Source organism: Mercenaria mercenaria, chromosome 15 (genome assembly GCF_021730395.1).
Source record: "Mercenaria mercenaria strain notata chromosome 15, MADL_Memer_1, whole genome shotgun sequence".
NCBI classification, from domain to species: domain Eukaryota; kingdom Metazoa; phylum Mollusca; class Bivalvia; order Venerida; family Veneridae; genus Mercenaria; species Mercenaria mercenaria.
Genome location: NC_069375.1, coordinates 26,522,846 through 26,550,374, shown reverse-complemented (window position 1 = coordinate 26,550,374; position 27,529 = coordinate 26,522,846). Strand labels below are relative to the sequence as shown.

The following is a 27,529-nucleotide window of genomic DNA, read 5'->3' as shown; positions in this document are numbered from 1 at the left end:
CAACTAGGGTCACTGCTGATCACTTGTGTTAAGTTTCATTAAATTGTGTGCATGGGTTCAGGAGATTATGCACGCACAAGATTGCATATGCAGACTGTATGTGTATAGTATAGTGACAAAAATCAAAGTCTCGTAACTCTGCAAATTTTTTTTCTGAAAGAACCTAACGTGCACCATGCACAACTACTGTTGTTACTGATCATTTTTGTGAAGTTTCATTAAATTGTGTAACGGGGATGAGGAGAGTTGGTGCGCGCAAGATTGCATATGCAGACTGTATGTATATAGTAAAGTAACAAAAATCAAAGTCCTGTAACTCTGCATTTTTTTTCTGAAAGAGCCTAACATGCACCATGCACAACTACTGTTGTTACTGAACACTTGTGTGAAGTTTCATTAAATTGTGTCAAGGGGATAAGGAGAGTTGGTGCGCACAAGATTGTGTCTATGTAATATAGTATAGTAACAACAAGGAGCTGCGTTCAATAAACGCTTGATGCCCCCGGTGGCATCTTTGTCGATACAAAGCAACCTAAGTCCAAAACGAGGTCAAGGTCAAACTGAGGTCAGGTGATGTTTGAAGATGAGGAATGGTCACAGGTTACATCTGTATTAGTATCAATTCATTCTTGTAAGCGGTATTGATGCTAAACGAAACGGTCCTATTTGGTTAACCAAGAGATGGCCCATATAAAGCAACCTAAGTCCAAAATGAGGTCAATGTCAAGGTCAAACTGAGGTCAGGTGATGTCTGAAGATGAGGAATGGTCACAGGTTACATCTGCATTAGTATCAAGTCATTCTAGTAAGGGGTATTGATGCTAGACGAAACGGTCCCATTTGGTTAACCTCGTACGGACGGACAGGATGATCACTATATGCCTCCCGCATCAGTAGATGCCGGGGGCATAAAAAACAAAGTCCCATAACTCTGCAAAAAATTTCTGAAAGAACCTAACATGCATCATGCACAACTACTGTTGTTACTGATCACTTTTGTGAAGTTTCATTGAATTGGGTCAAATGGATGAGGAGAGTTGGTGCGCACAAGATTGTGTCTAAGGACAGACAGACGGACAGACAGACAGACAACCTGAAACCAGTATACCCCCACCTTACAACTTTGTTGTCGGGGGATAAAATAACTTGTGTCAAATTTGAATAGAACTGAAACAAACATAAAGCTATAGTCCAGACATGTCAAGAAGGTGCCTGAACATGGTCAGACAACAAATACTGCTTTAACTATAGGGTCAAAATGATACAAGAAAAAATTCATAACAAAGCCTCATTTATTTATACCAAGGCATCCTTATTTTCATAAATGTTTAACATTTTCTGTTGTAGTACTAAAATGTAAATTTCAATGACAAACATAAATGTAAACCACATTAATTTAATGTACAAAACCTGCTCAAATATATGAACATCTCTTTAATATGTAGAAATGAGTTATCTGTAAATCATAGATTTTCAAAGTCTCTACATGTATATTAATATAAAGTGTGTCATCAATTGTTAAATAGATGTTTTATCAAAATATACAACAAAATTTTCTTTAAAATATACACGTACATATAAAATAACTCAAAAAATATACATGTATAAGCTCTTTAACAAATTAACTTTGCAACAATCGTTTAATAAGTATAATCAATAAAATAACTATTTGAACACATTAATTCAAGTCTTTTCTAAATTTGAAGTCTCTGTGTTTTATTTATTAAACCAACTAGCATTTTAGAATTTCTATCTTATTGCAAGTTTCACTGTTGAAAATAGGGTTTAATGAGCAAATAATTGTCTTAACAAAGTCACAACCAATGATAAATGAATGTCATAATTAAGTTTCACTATGAGTTTTTATTTTATTAAATACATGCAAGAGTAATATCTTCTTAACTTTATTTGAAAAAAATAAAATAATTATATTGTTTACTTTAACAGTAAATAATATTAATCAACTTTTCTCGAGAAAACAATCTTATTTTCGTGATAAAAATATGCTTTTTGGTCCTTGTTTTAAAGAAAAAAAACACACTTTCATTATGACTTCTCATATTTCCCTTAATACACATGTAAACAATGAGATTTTTATATGGAAATATTACAAAACTGTTCAAGTCTTTAAACATACCTATTAACAAAATCTGATTTCATCAGTATTTTAACAATAGTAAATAGAGATTCAGAACTTGTTCATTGTCAGAGGCATGAAAACATTGTGCTTACACACACACATACAAAACAAACTCTGTCCCCCAGTATGATAACATCATCCATTAAAACCAGCCAATTAAGTACACTTACAATTATGTACATTATGAACACATTTTAATCTCTTAAAACTGTCAACAATACAATCCCCCATACATGGCTTCTATGCCTGCGAGTCTGGAATCGTACCCTGAAATTTTAAATTAAATGATTTAAATACAAGCTGCAGTACTTACACAGATAAACCAGAACAGTTAAAAAACAAAAATTAAATGGCCAACCAATCAAGATCTTAAAAATATTTGTTTGATCTATAATAAAAACCAAAGCTGATAAAGACATTCTTATACTTAGGACGGACAGTAATAAACATACAATCACTTTGCTTACTGACATAAACTGGTTCTTCTTTTCATTATTTTGTGGTATGACAATTATACATGGAGATGTAAAAGAAAACAGTACAAAGAATAATGGGAAGAAACCATCACTTGCATTCAAAGGATCATCATTGCCAGGGGTTTTGTTTAACAAAAGACTTAGTGTGTTACAGCTTTTGAATACATTTATATACGACATTTACTGAAAGGATTCAGGTTTTCAAACAAAAAAATATATCAGCAGATAAATGGGAAATTGCAGTGCCTAATAAGTAAGTTATAGCAGCAGCAATGGTGTACAGTCAAACCTGTGTTAAGCAGCCAACTACGGGAGCAACCCAATCTGGCTGCTAGAGGAAGGTGGCTGCTTAAGGTGGCATAAGAACAAGAAGTCCATTTGGGCCGTTAGCTGACTGGCTGCTTAAGGCAAGTGGGTGTTTAATACAGGTTGAACATTGTTAACAATACATACCTGATACACTTCAGCAGGTTTGGATTCCACTTTTGGTCTCTGTATTCGGAACTAGAAAACAAAATATTGCCATGATTAAATTTAAGCAATGGAAACAGAGCAAGTGGTAAATAGTAATGGCAGTATGACTTATTAACCAAGGTTAAAGAGATTTCAGAAACAGTCAGTATTATGACAACATATACTGGATCTAAACACCTTACTTATATCCACAGTCTCAGTGTATAAGTTACAAGACAAAATGAGGCACTTTCTTTACTGAGCTGCAAATTGCTAACCTCGATTTTATAAAGACATCCTAACAAACTACATTACACTGGAAGGACAGTAGAAAACATTACTGAAAGCTACAAAAAGGGACAGGTACAGGACAAATGGGTAAAAACTGTTTGCAAAACACACATGCTCCAATTAAGGTCTACTTTAGATAACTGGATATGCAATTTGCTTTCAGTCTCATGGTTCACTGTGACCTTGACCTTTGACATACTTAATACTGAGTCTCTTAAACAAACAAAAGTGTCATCTACAGACCTAAGGCAATCATCCTATGAAATTTGAAGCCAATCTTTCCCAAGATGTTGATCAGACACAGTTTTATGTCTTAAGGACAATGTGATCTTGACCAATGAAAGTATAAACCTTTGACCTACATGACCATCAAACTACCAAACAGCCTTTGAAGTTTGACAGAAGTAGATCTTAGGATTCTACAGTGTAGGGATAACGCATGTTTTTTCATGTTATAACGTCTGCAGAATCCCAAGGGATTGGTTGGTGCCCGTGCCTGTAGGGTGAGGGTAGCAACGTATCCCAAGGGATTCTGTAGATGTTATAACATGCGCTAATGCTATTCTAGCATAAAACGCAAAAAAAAACAAACAAATGAATACATTATCCCTCAATGTCATTTAATTTCCATGAAATGCGTGGGAACATCCTAGTTGTTTTTTTTTCACATTGACGTCATTTCCATTTGAATTATCCATTTTGGGGCCGTAATACATTTACACTCTGCCATGGAATGTGCATATATAAAAAAGTGTTATAACAGCACGTGAGCGCGAGAATCTCTCTGTTAACACACGTTTTCTCTCTTAATAAAACACCCCCAAAAAATGACAAGAACAGCAGTTTTATGCTAGAATAACTGATATAAAACCAAAAGGCTGGAGAGGAAATGCAGAGTTTAACGACTCTTCCTGACAACTTGTAGTATTGGACAGAACATTAAGCTGCATTCCAAGTCTGATCTCCAAATTCAGTTTTGGAAACCTACTAAGGGAAACAACTCTCACCAACTTACCTCAGCATTAGGTTCTAGGGCGTTATACAGGAAATCCCATGAAAAATCCGATGTTACTCTAGGTTCCTCTTGAGGGGCACTAGGTTGTATAACAGATCTTGTTAAAGGGGCTGAAATAAAACAACATTGGAAATTATTAAAAATGTTTGCTAAAACAACTTACATACATTTATTTATAATGTAAGTATAACCTTTCTACAATCTGACAAATAATGGCTAGAAGTGATAAATGCATCTACTGTGTTTTAAACCTTACCCTGTTAAATTTCTATAATGAACATGTCCATCTTTCAATTTTGACAGTACCATTATCAAATATTCTAAAACCAATCCCAATTTTAAATATAGCAACATTTTAGACATGCCAAATCTCTTATATAACAAATCAGTCTAATATCTTGAATGTTTTAGATATGACTGCAAATAACAAGTAAAGGGCATTTTAAAAGCATTCAACATTTTGAAATAACACTAAGTCTTACGATAAATTTGTCTGTAATAGTCACTTCTTTCAGGATCTCTATAGTAGTTTATAACAGTGGAAGGTTCGTCAATCTGTGGTTTCTCCCAATGTTTACGATACTGTCGACTGAACAATCCTCCCGTCTCGCTTAAATCACTATGTTGTCTACCGCTGAATGCTGAACTTACCGTTCCAAATGCCTGTCTCATACGATATCTGTACAAAAAGATTAGCATGAAAACTAAGTAATGGCCAAGGTTATGTTGCCAAGTATGAGAGAAGACTAAATATGTCTAGTATCTTGCTTGTTCTTTCTGAGTACAATATCTGAACTAAAATGGCTGGGTATAGCATTCTGAGATTGGTCGCCAAATTCATTTCTGTAGCCACTGGAGCTAGTGTTTTCAGTGAACAGTTCTGTGATAAAGTTAACTCTTTTAATACTGTTAAATCATTTAATTTCGTGGGCATGAAATTTCATGGTTTTGGTCAAAATGGCAATTTTGTGGGGATATGAATTTGTGGATTTCAACTTTTGATCACAGAATGAATGGGAATTTTACTTGTTCATTGGGATTAAATTTCGTGGATTGACTCAACCACGAAATCCACAAAAATTAGTCCCCCACTAATATTTATGATTTTACAGTATCTATTCTTAATATAAAATGTGATTTTTAAAAAACATTTCAGGGACAATTCATGGACACATTAAGTAGATATAGTGTTGAAATAACTGACAGAAAGGAAGGATGCTCAGTGAATGTGCCATATCAATACAGATTTAATTCCTTGCTTTAACTTATATAACTATAAACGCAGAACATGACAAGTATATCTAAATCCTATCCTTGTTTTAGTGTTGGACTGGCATGGCTTAGAACCAGTGAAAGAAAATGAAAATTTTGATTTTCTATGACATTGTACTGATATAAATACTTTTACCTACTGACAAGAACAGAATATAAGCAGACAAGTTGAGTCCGTCGGTAGAATGCAAGATTATAAAATGAGAGGTTATGTTTTCAATTACAGAGTAAGGTGTATTCTCTCTCCCACAAATTCGCAGATTACTACGAAAACATTCATCCTCTGATTCATGTAAGTTGTCAGTTACTTGTAGAGAACAATTCTATATTTAGGAACACTGGTTAGGAACTAAATGCCTATAAATCTCTTTGAAAGGAAGGTAAAAACTGGTATCAATCAGATCATCAAATGAAGACTGAAACATAAAGACAGAATTTCTACTTACGGATCATTATCAAATGATGGACGTGACTCATCTCTCTCACGTCGTCGGCGTATACAGAAGACAATTATTATAATTATAACGGCGAAGATTATCAGGAACATCGGAAGTCCAATACCTAGACCAAGAATTAAGTCTGAATTATCTGAAATATAGTAAACAGAAAATTTAATTATTATTATAATATGACTAGGCAATGATTAAATCACTACAACGATAATATGCTGACGTCAGGTCAACTTGAAAATTTAGCACCATGAACACATCGAGAAATAGCACTTTCAAATTTGATCAAATATTTTACTTTAAAACACATTTAAAACAAATTGTCACATAGCACAACTGTCTTGATTAATTTAAACACACACTAAGTTGGTAATTCACTGAGCAGAATAATCTGCCATCATTTGCGCTCTAACTGAACTATTCCAAAAGATGTAATACATTTCCGGTCCAGGTGTATATAAACAAAGGAGTGCGACGACCATACATCCGCAAAGAAACATTTCTATTACATTTGAACTAATTTTTACAATAAATGATGTGTTAGAATTGAAATAATTTATTGCAAAACATCACTCATCATCAAGCATCAAGTTAGAACAATCTGCAACATAAAACAAGAGCTGTCACTATTGGTGACAAATGCCCCCGAAGCATGCCCAAGAATTCTACAGTTGTCTGCGCAAAAAAAATCACACATCATTTGTGACCTTGACCTTGACCCGAGACACCTGGGTCATATGCATGACACACCTTCTCAATTTGGTTAATATATGTGTCAAATTATTTTCAAATCCCTTGATACTTGGCAGAGTTATGGACCAGACAAGAAACACCTTTGACTTTTATGTGTGATCTTGACCTTGGAGCTAGGGATCTGGGTCTTGGGCATGACATGTCATCTCAATATAGGGAACATTTATGCCAAGTAATTTTAAAATCCCTTCATCAATGGAAGAGTTATGGACAGGACAAAGAAACAGACCATGTTAATCTTTAACCTCTAAGTGTGACCTTGACCTTAGAGCTAGGGCTCTGGATCTTGTGCATGACATGTCGTCTCATTATGGTAAACATTTATTCCAAGTTATTTCGAAATCCCTTCATGGATGGCAGAGTTATGTACCGGACATGGAACAGACCCTGTTCATCTTTGACCTCTAATTGTGGCTTTGACCTTGTAGCGTGTGACATGTCGTCTCATTATGGTGAATATTTATGCCAAGTTATTTCAAAATCCCTTCATGGACCGGACATGAAACAGACTCTTTTAACCTTTGACCTCTAAGTGTGACCTTGACGTCAGAGGTAGGAGTCTGGGTCTTGCGCATGACATGTCGTCTCATTATGGTGAACATTTATGCCAAGATATTTCAAAATCTATTTATGGATGGCAGAGTTACAGCCCGGACAAGAATTTACTTGGACGCACGCACGCACGGATGGATGGACAGTGTGATTTTAATATGCCCATCTTCGAGGGCATAAAAAACTAAAAGATCTATTAAGAACATCATTACTTCTTTTTTATCCAATAGGTCAGAATGAAGAATGTGACCTTTGTACAAAAATTCATGGTAATAAAGTTGAAACTTTGGGGTTTTCACGTCTCTGCCAACTAGCAAAGGCAAAATATTCTTTTCCAGGATTAATTATTTTTTTAGTAAATTAACCTTTCAAGACCAACAGTCTCTGTACAACTAGAAAAAATCCAACAAATTTCTGTCTTCCCCATGGAATTCCCTCTATACAGGTTACCAGGTAGTCAAACCATACAAAACTGTAAATGAAATGCGACTACAAACCTGACGGTGTTGGGGTCTCTTCCTTCAGAATACAACTATACTCTCCATCTACTTCACTTTTCTTGCAGTCTTCATTGTTTTTACATGTCTGGCAAACAGCTGAATAGATATATCATCAAATACCGGTATATATCCAAAACTTTTAGGTAAAACTTCTGTGTTTAACTAAGTTAAAATAAAATGAGCCATGCCATGAGAAAACCAACATAGTGGGTTTGCGACCAGCATGGATCCAGACCAGCCTGCGCATCCGCGCAGTCTGGTCAGGATCCATGCTGTTCGCTAACAGTTTCTCCAATTCCAATAGGCTTTCAAAGCGAACAGTATGGATCCTGGCCAGACTGCGCGGATGTGCAGGCTGGTCTGGATCCATGCTGGATGCAAACCCACTATGTTGGTTTTCTCATGGCACGGCTCAAATATTCCTTAAAGAGATATACACACTGTAAAGTTCTGAACAAAAAAATCAAGATCCTTTATATCAATGTAGAAATGATGTATCTCAGATTTACTGACATATTTAAATGAAATAGATATGTGGTTTCTTACTCTGACATTGTGGGTGCACAGTTTTCATGCTTGTGCTAACCTGACCTACCTATGCCAGGTTCAGACTATCAGATAACATCTAAAATCACAACTTATAATTGAAACTCAGAACAACTTTAACCACATGTGAAAACAAAATTTCAAATCAACTAACCTTTAGCCCCTCTGGGTCCAAAGGAAGTCTGCCCTACTAATGTCACACAAGCATCATTAATGTGTAAACAATCGTTTGAGTCTAAGTCTACAAGTCTCTGGGCAACTGCAGACATCTGCTCTGGTCCAACTGTTGTGTTGAACAACACTGAAGTCTCTATAACTGTACTGCCTTGGTTACTGATGCTTCCCTCACTAGAAAAGAAAAGAAAAGTGCTTGCTGGCCATCTTTAAAATGAAGTACCATCTGTTACTCCTAACAAAAACAATGTTATCTAGTCTAAGAATTCTTTTGAAATATAATGATTCAAATAATCATGAATTGCTTATAGAGTATGTTCCTAGTAGAAAAGGTTTGAGATCGTCATAAAATTCTGAATGTTGTTATGTTGTTTCATACAACAAGTGCAAACCATTTAATGATAGAAGTTTCTGTACTACTGGTCCAAAACGTTTGAATGAACTGCTGTTAGAATTGCGCAAAGTAAATCACTTGATACATTATAGAAAATCTTAAGACACTGTATTTTAGAGACTTCATGGCATTGTTTTAAATTTTTTTGGTAATTGTTTATATGCGATAACAGCAGGTGTTTGTTTTTAAATTTTTGTGAGTTTTTACATTTTAAGGTTTGTTAAATTAAATGTACAATTCCACTAAATATGTCATTGTATAGAAATAATTGTCAAATTAATCAGTTTAACTTTCAATGTATTACTAAATGAAAACTTCCCTTCTAGGGAAGACACAAAAAATGCTTTAAATATATTGCCTTTGAGCACAGTCATGGCATCTGTGCTGTGTGTAAGATATCTGCCATTTGTTCCCTAAAGAATTCAGGCAAATGTTTCCATTTATTTTTTCTCATAGCTCAAATGGTATTCCATTTAACAGCTATTTTACAACATATGCAAGCAAATATTTGGTAAAATACATACGTAAATATTTTGGGACCTAGTCCGGCAAATCCAGACACACTGCTGAAAAGGGTACGTAACTGAAAGAAAAAAGCAAAGTAAAGAGCAGAGTTATGACCAACTTCAGATAAATCCATTTTAAAGGTCAAATTTCAACCGGAATAAACACTGTTCTGGAATAATCATTCTTTTGATACATTATCAGATTTGGGTAAACATTAAAGCAGCTGTGAACTAAAGCTGCAATGGTAACATCTCAGTGAGTCATCATTTTGTAATATCTTTTAAAAGACAACTAAAATTTCACATCATTTACTATATTTAAGATTTGAAAAATAATTAGAACTTGTATGAAATAAGAAATGTTACTCACAGACAATTCAACTGTTTGTGAAAGTTGAGCATAATCTGTTGAAAGTTTATTAATTAAGTTCCTGTCAAATATCTTTCTCACTTCCAACTGAATGTCAACATATTTTCCAACATCTGCAAAGTAATATTTTACATGTACTATAAGTAAAATATCAGGCTTTACTATTTTTTTCATGATGCTGAAACAAAAAAAAAGAAAAAAAAAGGAATTCACTAAACATTTTCCCATTTGGAAGTATACTAAGTCTTGATTTAGGTACATATTTTTATGAGGTTCAACACTTTTTTTGGTTTACAAAATCTTTGAGAAACATCTGATACTGTAATATTGTGTTTCGTCAATAGTGTCTCATATAATTGCAGAATGCAAAATGACTTCTAACTTAATATGTGTATAAAAGTTAAGTCTCTTAAGTCTTAAAGGCACAGCTTTAGCTCAAATCCTATCATATTTATTGTACATGTTTTCTTTATGTCTAAAAGTAAAACAACTTATTTGCATCAGATATTAATGATCTGACATTGTATACAAGTCTTAGGACTGCACTTTAGTTTGTTCAGATAAGACTTCAACAGTGTCATTCAAAAATCTGATTGTTATTAATTGGCGCACAACCCTAGATTTATGTCAAAATTTTCAAAATTGAATTGTTCCTTTATTTGTCATTAACTGTTGTTCATAAGTAGCAACAAAAAAAAAGTCAGTGAGTTTTTGAGAGCATTTGTTTATAAAAACATCAGTAGGCAGTATGCAAAATATATAGAAAAGCTCTCAAAAGTGAGTAATGCAGTAAATCTTTAATTTCAAATAATGACATTAAACTGTACAGTATATACAGGAACTCTGAAATATCATCATAAATACATGTAATACCTATTTAAGATAGTTAAAATTCCTATGTTTTCAAAATTAAGTGATTCTGGCATTAGTTGAGCCTATTCTCTTCAAAATATCAATTTTGTGTCATGTCTTACTGAAGTTATTCATAGCTGTAACAAAATGGTCTACTTTCTGTAAATGCAAGTACCATGCATGTTTTTCCACTAACCCTTACCCTGCTAAATTTCCATAATCAACTTGTATATCTTTCAATTTGGACAGAACCATTAACTGTTAAAAAGGGGTGTATACCAAATAGATACTGACTGAATGGTGATTAGTGCAGATCATGATCTGCACTGGTCGCAAAGGCAGTGTCAGTCGTTACCAGCATGATAAGGGTTAATAGAATGACAAACTTGTAGGTCAAGGTCTATCAGAGTTTATCTTACCTGGTTGTATTTCACAAGAATAACGATCTGCTGCCATGTCAACTAGAGCACATTCTGCTGGGCTGCACACAATACATGTCACAAATGCTGAAAATTACATTTTTAATTTTTATAATACATGTTAAATTTGCTGAAAATACAGTATAAGAAATTAGGTGACAATATTAATTTTGAAAACATACATGTATGTCACATTTGCTGAAATCATATTATGTGAAATTAGGTGATATTAGTAGTTTTCACATTACATATCACATTTCCTGAAAATATATTATGCAAAACCAGGTGATATTAGTAATTTTCACATTACATGTCAATTTGCTCACATTGTATCAATGCAACATCAAACATATGTTAACAGTTTTAGAAGTGTTGTTTGTTTGTTGGGTTTAATTTAATCCATATAATTTAGGTAAAAATTCGCAGTTAAATGGTGAAGAAGAGTCTAGGTGGCCCACAAAGCACTATTTACGGCACAGGCCTCAACATGGGTTACGAACCACAGAACCTTTGCAAAGTCAGCTGGATGGCTTCATCACGTCCAATTGATTAGCACTGGAACCCAGTTTTAAAATTGTGTTTAAAGTGTTAAATGGAATGTAGTCTAGTGGTTAAGGTGTTTGCCACTCAACCCAAGGGCTGTGACTTTGAGCCCAATTGGGCTCATGATTACATCTTCTCACATGACACCAGTGCTGATTTTCCAAGAAGCAGACTCTAGAGTGGTTAAAATAAACTTCAAGCTTACATTACAACTGAGCTAAAACAAAATAGAATAAACTAAAATTCTGTTATACTTACATGGTAATCCTAGAGCTGACTTTGCTATGGTTGGTTCCCGCTCAATGTCTGTAACTTTCTGTCCAACCTGGATCACTTCTTCTCTCTCTCTTGCATTCTTTAGTAAAGCAGCCAATTCAAGCTCCATAGATGACGAAATATTTTCCACATCAAAAATGACTACATGCTCTACTTCGAAAGTAGACCTAAAATACACATCAAAAGATACAAGTTCCTTCACCTGACAATGACAGTCCAACAAGATAGATAGTACTGTGCACTGGTCCGTTCCTTTAAACCTGATTCAACAACAATTATGTCAACAGCAATTATTAAACTTTAACAAGTTCATAAAAAGGATAGTATCTTGAGAAAGTACAGATTAACCTGTCTTAAACAGCCAGATTGAGTTACTTGCTTGGCTTGCTACTTAATATGAGTTTTAATGTACCTGTATCTGTATTCTGCCAATTAAAACTATGTTCTTTTTTCACCACTTTAATAATACTTCTTTGAAAAAGTGAATCAAATAATAAACTGAAGCTACTGAGTGATTAGAATTAATATATTTGTATAAAACCGAAATAAAAACAGTACTGTTATATCAGATATTTGAGCTTGACAAAAAATTTGCATAATTTTGGAATACATAACACAAGTAAAACATCTTTGCAGAGGCCATAAACTTTTGTCAAAGTAATAAAGTTTTTATACACAATAATCCTTCAAAAACATTTCAGATTTTACAACAAACAATCACTTACGAAATATTTTCAATCCTGACATCTGTAAACTTTGCCAGATTTGCTGATTGGTAGAGCACTATGAACTACAGGAAATAAATGCACGTATTTAATGTGAGCTTTTCAATGGAACAACTTGCATAAAGTAAGACAGAATCAATGCATGATAAAAGTGTATAGCATTTGACTGAGTCAACAAGGAAGACTGGGAAGCTTCCTGGGCATTATAATTATGTCATCTGGACAGAACAACAGATTAACCTTTCACATTGTAAAAGAGGTGCCAAGTTCAAGGGATAATGGCTTTGAATGAATTATAAACGTTTTTCAAAAAGCAATCATTTCCCTTGCACAGAATTCTAACACCAGTAATACATCTTCATTTACTGAAATGAATCTTTTCTTAGGCAACAAAAAGGTAATAATAAATTATTCATATGTATGGATAAATTAGACATAATTATCTTTTTAAAAGTTCAATTTCAATGATTTTGGCTGACATTCCAAATTTGAAGTCTTCACTTTTTACTCATTTGACACATAGGTCATGAAATGTGAGCAATGGGAGGTAATAATTTTAGAAGCTGGAAATCAGCAGATTGTGTACAAGTATACTAACTGCCTCTCTGAGGTCACTGATTAAGTCCCTGTACTCCTGAGATGAATGCCTCTCATACACTGGTAGGTAATCTAGATCCAAGTCTATTTTCGTCCATAATTTGTTGTTCAAAGCTAAAAATATATTGAAATACAAGTACATGAGTTCAAAACTGTAAATGTAATGAAATACCAAGCTGTAAATATAGTTTAATACTGACGTGTGTAAATCATAATTATCCATTTGGCACTGCACATATGAGAAAAGGGCCAAGACAGCCATAGATCCCAGTTGAACAAATTTAAGACAGGACCTTACAAGGAAGCTAGAGATCAAGATGTGTGAAGACACATCATGTGGGTTATGAGATATGTCATTTTAAGATTTTTCTATTATTAGTCCTGGTGGCACCTAAATGGGACAAAGGCAGATCATTTGAACAAATGCAAGAAATGTCAATCCAGGATAATACTGATCAAATTTGGTTAAATTCTGACCATCAGTTTCAGATGGGAATGTATTTATTATATTAAGTAAAAATGTTGACACATGACAAATGACACTGGATCATTCATCCATACAAATTAAATGTGCAAATCCTTGGTGGCCATGTTTAATACTAGGCTTGAACAATTTTTGCTAGTCTAGAGAAACATTTCTAACAAATTACTTTGAAAACTGGCCTGCAGATTCAATGGAGAATTCCATGCAGTCATAAACTACACTACTCCTAATCTCACTACAGACCTTAATTATAATAATTTTTATTATGAATCAAGATTGCTTGAACAACCAACGTCCAGGGTCAGCAAGGAACATGATTCCAGGATCTAAATGGAATACTTTTCTGAACCCAACACAGACATTGAAAACTTCATGCAGTTATTAAATAGAGCTCTGGCTGGAAGTCGTGCAAGTATTTATACATTACCTATGCAAGATGATTTATCCGAAAGATCCAGTTTAAAGTCAGCAGCACAGTAACATACAGGTAAGGCATTCTCTAAGCGGCATCCATACTCACAGACAGTGTTAAATGTCTCACAAGGATGAACAGTTTCATCTGAAACACAATATTTCCTCTTTCGTGTAAAATCAAGCTTTTGGTTATCCTCCTTTTCAGTTGTAAATTACAGGAGAATCAATAATACACAGCAGACTTCAGTACATTTTACCTACCTTGAAAGTTAATACAATCTCACAAAGTTCCTAAATTAAAATAGTCTTGATAAAACAAATATACAATATACTCGTTTTAAATATATTTTCCTCTGCCAGTAAATGATGACACAAAAATCAAAGATGGAGGACTTTCATTACAGTAAAACGTTCACCTAGTTACCAAATCATCAAACATTCGGTTGTCTTGTATTCTGATAAAAGAATATGAATCATAATATGAGCCGTGCCATGGGAAAACCAACATAGTGGCTTTGCGACCAGCATGGATCCAGACCAGCCTGCGCATCCGCGCAGTCTGGTCAGGATCCATGCTGTTCGCTTTCAAAGCCTATTGCAATTAGAGAACCTGTTAGCGAACAGCATGGATCCTGACCAGACTGCGCGGATGCGCAGGCTGGTCTGGATCCATGCTGGTCGCAAACCCACTATGTTGGTTTTCTCAAGGCACGGCTCATATTAATTTTTCTCATCTGGTTTAACATCACACCAACACAATTATACATCATATGGTGACATTCCAGCCTTTGATGGTAGAAGAAGACCCAAGGTGCCCCTTTGAACATTAATTTCATCATTGGCAGGCACCTGACCCCTTTGAACATTAATTTCATCAATGGCAGGCACCTGAGCAGAACCAATGATTTTCTGAAAGCCAGCTGGATGGCATCCTCGCAATATATATTTCTACATGGCAGTGAGGTGGTGTGTGGCAAAATTATTCAGCCAACTTAAACACTCAGCCATGAAGGCCACTATTTTCACTGATGACAACAAACAAAAACAGCTTACCCTTGATACATGTTCTTTGATCAGTAGACAGTGTAAAGCCTTCCCTACAGAAACATGAGAAGCTTCCATCATTATCCACACACTCCTGCTCACAGCTGTCAGATTTATGGAGACATTCATCAATATCTGCAAAATTTTAAAACCCTGCTAAATGTCTATAATGAAATTGTCCATCTTTCAATTTGGACAGTACCATTAACTGTTGAAAGGGGTGCTTACCAAAAAGATACTGACTGAATAGCGAGCAGTGCAGACCATGATCAGACTGCATGGACGTGCAGGCTGATTTTGGTCTGCACTGGTCGCAAAGGCAAAATCACTTCTGACCAGCAGGCTAAGGGTTAGAACCAATGTCCTTTGATTTTAAATTATCCCTAAGAGCCTGTTTTCTTTTTTTAAAGCTTGTGATTTGACAAACTTGGCATAGGAGAATTACTGATATTTATTACCATATAACTCAACAAGAGTGCCAGACTGTCAAAAAATACACCCGTCATGAACTTGGCCTAACTCAAGGGGCATAATCCAAGAGTGCCTGGGACGATTTGGGTGATTATCGTACTTGGTCGATATATTATGCCCACAAGAATTGTCAGCAAGTTTGGTGAAGATCGGATGAAAACTGTTGGACTTAGAGTGCGGAAAAGGCTAAATTCGCAATTTTTATAGTAATTCAAAGGCCATAATTCAAGAGTGCCTAAGGCGATTTGGCTGGTTATCAAACTTGGTCGAGATATTATGCCCACAAACATTGTCAGCAAGTTTGATGAAGATCGGATGAAAACTGTTTGACTTAGAGCGCAGACAAGGCTAAATTTGCTGTTTTTCGAGTAATTCAAGGGCCATAATCAAAGAGTGCCTGGGACTATTTGGCTGGTTATCGAACTTGGCAGAGATATTATGCCCACAAACATTGTCTGCAAGTTTGGTGAAGATCGGATGAAAACTGTTTGACTTAGAGAGCACACATGCCTTGGACGCCACCCGCCCACCGCCACAGGTGTTCACATAATACGCCCTGCTCTTTCAGAGACGGGTGTATAAAAATGAGAACAAGAGTGCCAGAATGTCACAATATACGCCCGTCACAGCAAATTTCTTTACTCTAGCACCTGTATTTGCATATGGAATTTTAATTTTGTGGTTGTTTAGTAATCATTGTAAGTCTTTTGTTTTTCTACGTCCACAAAAAACTCCTTACCAGGTAGAGATACCTTAAAATACACCTAAAATTGGAAAGTAACATCTATGTTGTACCACAGAAAAGTGGTCTTGGTTTTTCCCTACGGTCAATTATAAAAAAGTTACAATATAAGTTATTTATAGTAACAACTAAAGGAAGTTAATCTTAAAAAAAAAAAAGAAAAAAAAAGCTACTTATAGTAACAACTAAGGGAAGTTAATCTTAAATACAAAAAAACAAAAATCAAAAAAAAAATTGTAAGTCCACACAAAAATCTTTACCAGGTAGAGATTGGTCAAAATACACCTCAAAATTGGATGTAGCATGCATGTTGTACTACAGAAAAGTGGTCTTGATTTTTCCCTATGACTAGTAATAAAAAAGTTACAATATAAGCTATTTACAGTAACAACAAAGGGAAGTAGTTCTAAAGAAGGGAACTGCGCAAGACACTTTGTCTCATGATGGTGTATAATTGTGCCAAGTTACATCAAAATCACTCCATGCATGAAGAAGAAATGCTTCGGACAAAGTCATTCTTGTGTCTGACATTTGGCCTCTAAGTGTGACTTTGACCTTAGACCTAGAGACCTGGTTCTTGCGCAAGACACTCCGTCTCGTGGTGGTGAACATTTGTGCCAAGTTATATCAAAATCCCTCTATGCATGAAGAAGAAATGCTCCGGACAAGGTTTTCATTATTGTATCATTTGACCTCTAAGTGTGACCTTGACCTTAGACCTAGGGACCTGGTTCTTGCGCATGACACTCCAACACGTGGTGGTGAACATTTGTGCCAAGTTATATCAAAATCCCTCCATGCATGAAGAAGAAATGCTCTGGACAAAGTTTTCATTCTTGTATCCTTTGACCTCTAAGTGTGACCTTGACCTTAGACCTAGGGACCTGGTTCTTGCGCGAGACACTCCGTCTCATGATGATAAACAATTGTGCCAACTTTCATCAAAATCCCTCCATGCATGAAGAAGATATGCTCCGGACAAAGTCATTCTTGAATTTGACCTTTGACCTCTGTGACCTTGACCTTAGACCTAGGGACCTGGTTCTTGCGCAAGACACTCCGTCTCATGATGGTGAACAACTGTGCCAAGTTTCATCAAAATCCCTCCATGCATGTAGAAGATATGCTCCAGACAAAGTCTGTGGACGCCGCCCGCCCGCCCGCCCATCTGCCCGACAAGGGCGTTCCCATTATACGTCCCGTTTTTCAAACGGGCGTATAAAAAGTGTATTGCATGCAGCTATGTATTTGCTTCATAGTTTGAACATGGTTATCTATGTTATGTCTGAATCAAATCAATCCTACCTGTCAGTTTTGTTTTGACAAGTTAGTATTAACATGTGTTCATAATGAATAGGTTTCCTTGAACGGTAATAAAATGTTGTCTAGCATTCAGTTCCAGTTTTTACAAGAAACCCCAAACTGAAATGTATTTTCTTTAATTTTATCCCTATATTCCTTGGTTTTAAAAACATCCAACGGAAAAGTGGAATACAGCAACATGCCCAAAAGACTGCCATGGACACACAGTATTTTGGCATACAACTTTTATATTGCTTAGTTCAATAAACCGAATTTGCAAAGAGGAAAGCTCTGTATTTTATTGTTTAAATTAGGAAATAGTGTGTTTAAAACTAAAGAATAATTGGAAGAAACATCTTCTCCACAGATATAGTAAAATAGTTATACATACTGATACAGTGGGAGGTAGAATTAGCCTCAAATTCAAATCCTGCTCTACATGCACAAGAGTATGACCCGTCTGTGTTAACACAGCGCTGATTGCATTCATGTTGCTCATTGCATTCATCAACATCTACAATGTTATAGCATATACTGTGAAATCATTAACATTTGTGTGGAGAGGGAATAATTTTTGTGGATTTGGTGTTTTGTGCCAATCCATTAAGGTATAACCCAAACAATTTTACACCCACAAAACTGGTTTCTCAATGCATTTAATACAAATTTAAAGTATAATTTATTAATAACTGGTGTTTATATTATTCAAGGAAAAACTGTAAAAAAAAAGAAAAAGAATCAATATAATTGTAATAGTTGAATGCTATTTTTATATACATTTAGTCTTTTCTCGAAATTCATAAAATATACAAAATGTTTGTTTTTTATGTACAATTACTGACAAATGAAAGTAATTTTCTCAAAATTTTGACTATAATATGGAGATGTGCAACTTTAAACTTACCAATACACTTCAAACCATCATTACTGCGCTTGTACCCGGCTCTGCATGCACAAATATAGGTTCCTGGAGTATCTACGCACACCTGGTTCTCGGTGCAGACTGTCCCAGTTTCACATTCATTGGTATTTATATTGCATGAAGAACCAGTCCACCCTGTTCAAAATAACATCAGACTAGCTAGGTGTTTTAAAGATTGCAATTTCTAATAATGGTGTTTTCAAGAGAATCTCATCATTTTATGATTAAAGAAATTAAAACCAAAAGTCTAGTAAGATATTTGAACATTTTCAGAAAACCAAAATTAAAACAAATTTGAAAAGAAAAATCACCGCTAATAACAAATGAATACAATGTAATGATACCGAGTTTGAAACTGTAAATTTCTAAAATGACATATGTTTCTACTATATTTTGTTCGTGGGGTTAATGCCAAAAGGTACCAAGTGCTGATACATGTAATTAAAGAAGGTTATGGTACCTTTTGGCATTAACCCCACAATTTGTTCTTAAAAATACAAAGTCAAGAACCTTTATTTTTTATATCCTTTTTCAAAGTAATGCTTTCATACAGCAGTAAGAAAACCATATATTAAGTGAATTAATTTGTTTTCAGCCTGAAAATTTACATACGTAAGCATTTATTGTGTCAAATAGGCTTTATTCAATGATGTCATGGTTAAAAGCCTTATTCCTTGTGTTAAGAATACTTGAGTGTTTGTGTTTTCCGACATAATGCAGATAAATAGTCATGAATATTTTGAATTTACAAGTGGCATTATGACATTTAACTATCCTTTAAAACTGTCATCCTGTTTCAACCAGTGACCTACCTGTCTGGCACTTGCATCCGCTATAGCTGTCACAGTACTGGGAACCAGGACCACAGTTACATTTGTTTTCACAGCTGGTTCCCCACATAAAGGTTTTATTACAGGCTGAAAATAGATTTCCATGTTGTATTTGCTTGTTGGAGTGTCTGCAGGTATGTGAAGATAAAAACTGTATTATGGAATATGATTAATCTCGGATTTTTCAAATTTCAAAATTACACTTCTAAATTCTAGCTAATCAAAATGCAGGATGTTGTACTTCAAGATTTACTAGATAAAACATATTGCTTTCATTAGCACAGTAGTATTTTAAAACTTCTATTATCTGACATTACCATGAAAGGGGAAACAACCATTATCAAGAAATTAGCTCCCTCTAAAATATATACCTTGGCAAGTAAGACCATCATTGAGGAGTTGTCTCCCCAACCTACATCTACATGAATAACCGACCTCCAAATCAACGCATGTATCACTGCAACCTCCATCGTTATCATCACATTCATTAATGCCTGTAAATTAAACAACGATGTATCAGATATTTACGGTAAAACTTATGTAAATATAGTAAAATTTATGAAATTTTATTGTTAACTTTTACTGTGTAACTTCAGTCTTTTTTTTTTTTTTGCTTGGTCACATTGACACATCTGCAGGTCATATGGTGACTTTTACGCTTCCTCACATGGAAAATTCTACGTCCAAAGGTAGACTTGAACCCACATCGGCAAGGGGCAAGTGATTTGAAGTCAGCTACCTTAATCATTTAGCCATCCTACTTCAGTCCAACCTGTACACAGGTTAAGACTCTATCTAGCCAAATGGTGCAAGCAAAAAGATAAAGCTTGGGACCGATAAAAAGTGACATTTATTTGCAGTTGATTAAATTTTAAATGAACTGAAAGTCCTTAAAGCCTACTGCAGTCTATTCACCAGTGGTCGTTAGCTTAGATTCATACTTTATATATCTATGTGAATTAATAACCACCTTCCTTAGCAAGAAAAAATAGTACTACACTATATAGTCACATACTTACTTTCACAACTTCCATTAACATTTAGCTTGTATCCTTGTGCACAGAAACATACCCCATTGTTTGAATCATTCATACACCCATATGCACCTTGACCTACACATGTATCATAAGTCACATTGTTGAGACTTCCTGCACATGGGTCTGATGCTGAAAAAGCAGAACAAATAACATTTATCTATTGGCATATAGTTTATATATATGAAGAGCGGAAAGCCTTTTCTACTCTTCTGCCATTATTAAAGTTATATTCTTTGAAGTTTCATCAACTTTGTCACTCCTAAAGTTCTATTAATCTAAATGTATAAACAAAAGCACAGTTTATAGGTATAATATCAGACTGATTCCACATCATGGGTGAAAAACTAATTACAAATGAACCACATTTAAGTGGTGCACCTCCCCATGTGCTTGCAAGTCAAAAAATTGAGGAAAGGGTGAATCTTTCTATTTTTATAATATTTTTGGTATATATTTCCACTGGCATCTCAGATACAATGTGTAATGAAGCATTCAATTAACCTATTATACAATTTCACAGCCACTTATTACTGCATGTAGAGATGTTCAAACTACACATATGCTTACACATATAGAAATCTCATGGCATCCAGTCACACTTTCTGTGAATTTCACAATAAAGTTTTAAGTCAAAATATTTTTGTTGTATAAGTCATTGTCATTGTTCGTATTATTTCAAATCAAAGGAAACAATGAGCCATCTAGTGGCATATCTAACAATATATGCTGTCTACATAGTTGAAGAGTTACTCACATTTTTCACATGTTCTGCGATCATCCCGCAGCAAATATCCAATATGACAGTGACAATTGTATGAGCCATTCACATTTTGGCAGTTCTGTTCACATTCGTGCTTTATACTACATTCATCTATATCTAAATATAGAGAAAAAGAATCATTTGATAGATATTTTTGTCTCAAGTTCACTTTGACCTTTGACACCCAACCAACCTCCCCTAAAAACACAATAGTGACATTTATCAACCATAGGCAATCATCTTATTAAGTTTGACAGCAATAAGCATAAGCAATCTCCAGTTATTGATTTGAAAAAGGTCTAATGGTCACTGTAGCCTTCACCTTTGATCCATCGACTCCTAAAACAATAGAGGTACCCTACAAACCACTGGTAATCATATAAAGTCTCATGGATGAAAGTATCATACTTTGAAAGTTGACATTGTAGCCAATGCATTCTCTACTTACTGATTGGGAATAAACACTGTTTACCAGTTGAATGATTATAAAAGGGAAAAACAATTTAACCTCTAGCTCTTTTCCTAGGTGGTGAATGTATATTTACAGAAAAATGTATGGAAGGAGGATCTGATTAACATCCTGTATTCAAGTTACTTGAAGGAATGTTGGATTTAACGTCGCATCGACACAGGATAGATCATATGGCGACTTTCCAGCTTTAATGGTGGAGGAAGACCCCAGGTGCCCCTTCGTGCATTATTTCAGCACGAGCGGGCACCTGGGTAGAACCACCTTCCGTAAGCCAGCTGGATGGCTTCCTCACATTAAGAATTCAATGCCCCGAGTGAGGCTCGAACCCACATCGATGAGGGGCAAGTGATTTGAAGTCAGCGACCTTAACCACTCGGCCACGGAGGCCCCTTGAATATGTAGCCCTAAACGGGAATAGTTAGCCGTCTTTACAGATTTACAGTTGATGCGTTCCACAACATTTATGCAGAACATGAGATTGTTTGAAGTAGCACTGTAGCTGTACATGTGACGCTTGAGTCGTGCTTTATAATACTGTGATAGATTTACATTAGATTATGTTGTCTTGATCTACAGATCTTTACAGATTTTTATCTTTTTTTTTTTACATGTTTGAGATTGTGTGATTGAAATAAAGACATTTACATAATTTTAGTATTAAACTTGTGTAATATAAAGTTTTGAAGTTGACATTAAGTATAAGAGACATTGGTCATACTGACTTGATCTATAATAGGTAGAGGAAGGAGTTTCGGTGTTTCAGAAAGCTAACATGTTATAAAAAGACTGTTACATTTGTGTCATTCCACAATGAATTTATTAAATCTTACTTGTTTAATTAATTCATTAAGAACAGACAGACACACAGGTAATATCCTACATCTATCACTGTGACAGTCAATGTATAAAGCTAACAATGCCAGCAGCCCAAACCAAATCTCATGTCTGCATAAATATGTTGTGGAGATTGCAGTCAAATTGTAATTTCTATTCAGCCATATACCACATCTTAGGTAGGAGCTGAAAAGACCCTTTCATACATCCTTGCACCAAACAAGAAACAAACAGAAATATTATCATGAGACTAATTACAATAGATATTTAAAGCATATTCTGTTTGTTATATTTTTTTTACCATTTGTCAGCCTAACCAGGCCTCCTTGATGCTTCATCAGTGCTGATTTGTTTTCTGCTTCCCCACATGAATTAGTTTTACAAGATTAGTACTGTCTTCTGATAAATCATTACACAGAACAACTACCATGTTTGAGATCAGACTAGACACCTCTTGATTCAAAGTCTTGTGCCCCAGCTACAGAGCTCACCCTTTGGTCTGGCTAGCTAGACTCTCTACATACAAACATCCATGTTACCCAAGATGAAAAGTACCAACCTTTACAGCCAGATCCAGTGTCGCTGTATCCCTGGGCACACTTACAGGTAAAAGAGGGAGACAAATCTACACACACTTGTGTTTCTGCATCGCAATCATTATTTCCCCCTACCAAACACTCATCAATATCTGAAAAAAGGGCTTAACCATTATCAAGCTGGACACAATTTAGTCTGCCTTTGCGGCCAGTACAGATCATGATCAGGCTGCACATCCGTGAGGTCTGATCGTGATCTGCACTGTTCGCCATTCAGTCAATATCTTTTTTGTATATACCCCTTGTAACATATAATGGTACTGTCCAAACTGAAACTTCATTATAGAAATTTAGCAGGGTAAGGCTTAACAGTTTCAGTATCTGAGAGTCATGGTCAAACATTCCACTGGCAAGGTAACATCTCATGACACAGACATACATTTGTTACATAAAATAACTTAAGCATTCTATAATGAACTTGTCCATCTTTCAATTTGGACAGTACCATTACCTATTAAAATGGGTGCTTATCAAAAAGGAACTGAGTGAATGGGGAACAGTGTAGATCTTAATCAGACTGCATGGATGTGCATGCTGATCATGATCTACACTGGTTGCAAAAGTAAAATCAATTGTGTCATGCAATAAAAGGGTTAAAACAATTTATCATTATCAAATGTTTTTGGTATTTATACAGAGAATTGCTCTTAAATGTTATGAATTCTGTAGAAATATAATCAACCTTGTCACATTGGTCATAGTCATCAACATTCAAACTTCAAAACGTTTACTTCTATGATTGTTCTGTTTTGGCTTAATCTGAAGGCCTGGATGTAGTAAACAAACAAGACTTACTTTCACAGGATTTTCTTGCATTTTCCAAGTACCCTTCTTTACAATTACAAACATATGATCCCTGGGTATTTTTGCAATCATGGAGTACACTACATGGATCTATCTCAGCCTGACATTCATCTATGTCCACGTCACAGAGGGTCCCTGTCCAGCCCGTCTGGCACACACAGCCGAACGACTTGTCACAGTACACAGCTTGAACACAGTTACATGTGTTACCACAGTCTAGTCCCCACTTTCCATCTTCACATGCTGTAGAATATCATTAATATTATAAATCTATTAGACAAGAACTACAAGACTTGTTAGAGGACAGTAACGCTCAACTATTTAAAAGCCTTGCACCTATGAAAGTAAAATTTGTAAATTCAAAAAGCCAGAAAAGGGGCATAACTTAGTGAAAAAGAAAACTAAAGTTATGGCACCTGGGCAGTGCATGCCAGACCGTCTCAGAGAACAAGTTGTCGCCTTATTTAAAGAATGCTGTAAGTCCATTTTTGGCAAAATTGAGATTTTAATGTCATTAGGTATGTCTCTATGGCCTCTGTGTGATGGTGAATTTGTGGCCTTGTAGAACTAACATAAACAAGCAAAATTTTACTTCAACAAGGTTGTAGGTAGTGTAAAGTAAATCTTTAAACATCATTTCCCAAAACTTACCAAAAAGCTAGTTATGGCATTGTGGAAATAAGGTGACAAAGTGTCCATTTCCACTACTGGTTACTGATATACCAGCTAAGATACAAAAACTTCACCAAATTGGGATGAGGTTGCCGGCAAATGGGTAAGTACAATAGCTTTTCTATTTTCGAATACTCAAGCTAAAACAGGACAGAAACTCTTATTAGAACACAGAGTGAAATCTTGGTGCATCTTGTGACATTAAAACTAGACCCTGTTTACCGCTGGCACTATCTCTTATTAGCAAGAACCTAGATGCTCATTAGTGATCGTTAGGAACAATGGTCAGGGTGACACAGGATTTCATTAAAAACCAGATCTGTTGATTGATACTAATATTATTTCTTTATCGATATTCAACAGTTTAACTTCAAACACTTTTGATTTATCCCCTTAAGCAATGATAAAAATTCAAAGGTAGGAAATAGAAAATTGTAGACCAGTCTCAAAATCAAAATGCAGCCCTGTCATTGGTCAATTTTAAAATAATGCTTCAAAACAACCAATCAGGTGTTCTAATTTTCAGACTGGTTTCCGAACTCAGTCTCTATAACCTCATATTTACAAGTTTTGAATCTTACGTATACAACTGTGCCTGTCATCTGAGAGTTTGTATCCATCAAAGCAGCTACACTTGTATGATCCTACAGTGTTTGTGCAGTTCTGGGAACAGCTCGGTGATTCACACTCATCCACATCTGTAAATATTATGAATTACTTCAAAGAGGAAGGCCTTTAGATTTCTACAAATTCACAAAGTAATTTCATATTGAACTTACATCTCTGGAGTCTGTAAAATACAGTATGTACAAATTCTGTCAACTGTATTAGTCATATATACTGTGAAATCATTAATATTTGTGGGTGACTAACTTCCACAGATTTCACGGTTGCCTAAATTCATAACAGTACATCCCTACAAACAAGCATAAATTTGTACTTTTATCTAGACATGTGGAAACCTATAAGTTTGTATCTCAATGGGCAAAACCACCAAATGCTACATCCACAAAATGAACTGATCTGAAAGTAAATACTTTTGTGTAAAACAGACAGAATTTTGTTTTAATTTATATAACACATAGAATTCTTTTAAACGTTCTTTAACTACTGTAATATTGACTAAGTGAACCTGGCACAATGTAAAGATTTCCCAAAATCAAATTTCATATTACAACAGTAACATGTTCATTAAATATTTGTCTTTCAGTGTTAGTACACAAACTTTAATCTGTACACAGCACAAGATTTACTCTTTTACCTAGTATCTGTTATCATGTTTTCAAAATTCCTGATATCTTGCAATTCATAAAAGATGCAGAATTTTTTATGTAAGCTATAAAACATAAGCATGTATGTTGTCGAGAGTGATGTACTTCGAAAATTTTGAATCATCATTTGCCTAGAACTTTTTTTGTTATGATACTATTTTTCAACATTCTTCTAATGTTAATACAGATCAAATAAAAAAGTTCTATACAGTGATCAATCTAACAGGTTCTCTCTTGCCTTAAGTTTGCTTCAACTTTAGTCACTTACCTTCACATGTCCGCCCATCAGCTGCAAGTGTGTAACCCATTTTACAGAAACAACTGACCCCTCCCTCAACATCTCCAGTACAGTCTTCACATCCTTTCTGTGTACAAAGCTGTTTAAACGTCTCTGAAAGTACCCAAGTCAAGTTCTCATAACATTTAAGTAATTGTGTTTATGTAAATATTTTAATAAAAGTGGCTTTTTTCTCTTTTACTATTCATAACTAACATAATTACATATATTCATGCTTTCAATTTCATATTTTTGACATACTAATTCTGGCATAACTAGAATGTGTCTGTAGGACACAGGGTGTGTCCCCCACTGGTACATTTGTCACAAATAAGGGGAAATAATTCAAATGTTTGCATTCTTAATTGGGTATAGCCTCAAAAAAAAAAATTATGAAAAGGATTCATTATTCTATACTGGTTGGCGACCCAGAATTTCGGACGACCCAGAAAATCGAACAGTCGCGTAAACGCTTATTTTGGCGTAATTTTTTATCATTTCTTGACAAGTACATAGACGTTTGCATTTTGGTGCAACATCATCTGCAATAATTGCAAATCAGTAAGTTAAACTTTCAAAAATTTGTTCACGAAATGTTGTGACAACTCTCACAGGGGGAAGCTGCATGTGCTTTCAGTGCGCATGCGTATACATGTTTTGATGCCCCAACATTATTCAAGGGGAACTCGTCTACAATCTGCTAAATGCCGACGAGAAAATTGCGTGTTATAAAACAAGTATCAATGTTTTCCCATTAATACCACGAGTTAAACGCGTTTAAACCAAATTAAATTTTGTGTCGTATGTAGGCCAGCTGGATTTTTCAAACTCTCAGCAGCATGAAACATTTACAGTTGAATGTAAACAAGATTAACAATACTTAAAATGTCTTTTTATCATTAAAACCGACCTAAACGTGATTCTGCCAAACAGAAGTGATGATAATTAGTATTTTCCTACTCTCCGATTTCTGGGTCCTGCAATACGCTGAAAACGTTAAATTTACGTACCCTCTTTCGGGCCTCAGTGACGTGTTCAGTTTATTTTTATATACAAACAAATTTGTGTTTAGCGACACCGAAGAACTGAACTTGATTCAGGTATCATTTCATGAATCTTGAATTAAAAATTAAAATATGACAAATGAAAAGGTTGTAGAATTGTCCGAATCTGGGTTGGCAACCAGTACCATATACTTTTTGAACTATGAGCATCACAAACAAAAAATCCACTATTTTGGCTATTTCAAGGGCCATAACTCTGTAATAAACACTAAGATTCTCAAGAAGAATGC

At 35.0% G+C, this 27,529-nt stretch overlaps 1 protein-coding gene across 2 annotated transcripts in view; it reads right to left on the bottom strand.

The window, feature by feature from the left end:
• Positions 1-1,274: 1,274 nt before the first annotated feature.
• LOC123549396 (uncharacterized) overlaps positions 1,275-27,529 on the bottom strand; it is a 51,510-nt gene continuing 25,255 nt past the window's right edge. For both annotated transcript variants that reach the window (XM_045337444.2, XM_053524839.1), the window contains 25 exons: positions 26,227-26,349; positions 25,269-25,385; positions 24,007-24,258; positions 23,175-23,303; positions 21,304-21,426; positions 20,532-20,678; positions 19,884-20,006; positions 19,495-19,599; positions 18,665-18,817; positions 18,152-18,274; positions 15,255-15,380; positions 14,215-14,346; positions 13,305-13,417; positions 12,707-12,771; positions 11,964-12,148; positions 11,163-11,249; positions 9,892-10,004; positions 9,540-9,598; positions 8,602-8,795; positions 7,899-7,997; positions 6,094-6,235; positions 4,858-5,054; positions 4,376-4,485; positions 3,070-3,120; positions 1,275-2,407 (listed from right to left, as the gene is read on the bottom strand). In XM_045337444.2, coding sequence (XP_045193379.2) covers positions 2,381-2,407; positions 3,070-3,120; positions 4,376-4,485; positions 4,858-5,054; positions 6,094-6,235; positions 7,899-7,997; positions 8,602-8,795; positions 9,540-9,598; positions 9,892-10,004; positions 11,163-11,249; positions 11,964-12,148; positions 12,707-12,771; positions 13,305-13,417; positions 14,215-14,346; positions 15,255-15,380; positions 18,152-18,274; positions 18,665-18,817; positions 19,495-19,599; positions 19,884-20,006; positions 20,532-20,678; positions 21,304-21,426; positions 23,175-23,303; positions 24,007-24,258; positions 25,269-25,385; positions 26,227-26,349 — 3,095 coding nt within the window. In that variant the 3' untranslated portion in view covers positions 1,275-2,380. The remainder of the gene's footprint in view (positions 2,408-3,069; positions 3,121-4,375; positions 4,486-4,857; positions 5,055-6,093; positions 6,236-7,898; positions 7,998-8,601; positions 8,796-9,539; positions 9,599-9,891; positions 10,005-11,162; positions 11,250-11,963; positions 12,149-12,706; positions 12,772-13,304; positions 13,418-14,214; positions 14,347-15,254; positions 15,381-18,151; positions 18,275-18,664; positions 18,818-19,494; positions 19,600-19,883; positions 20,007-20,531; positions 20,679-21,303; positions 21,427-23,174; positions 23,304-24,006; positions 24,259-25,268; positions 25,386-26,226; positions 26,350-27,529) is intronic.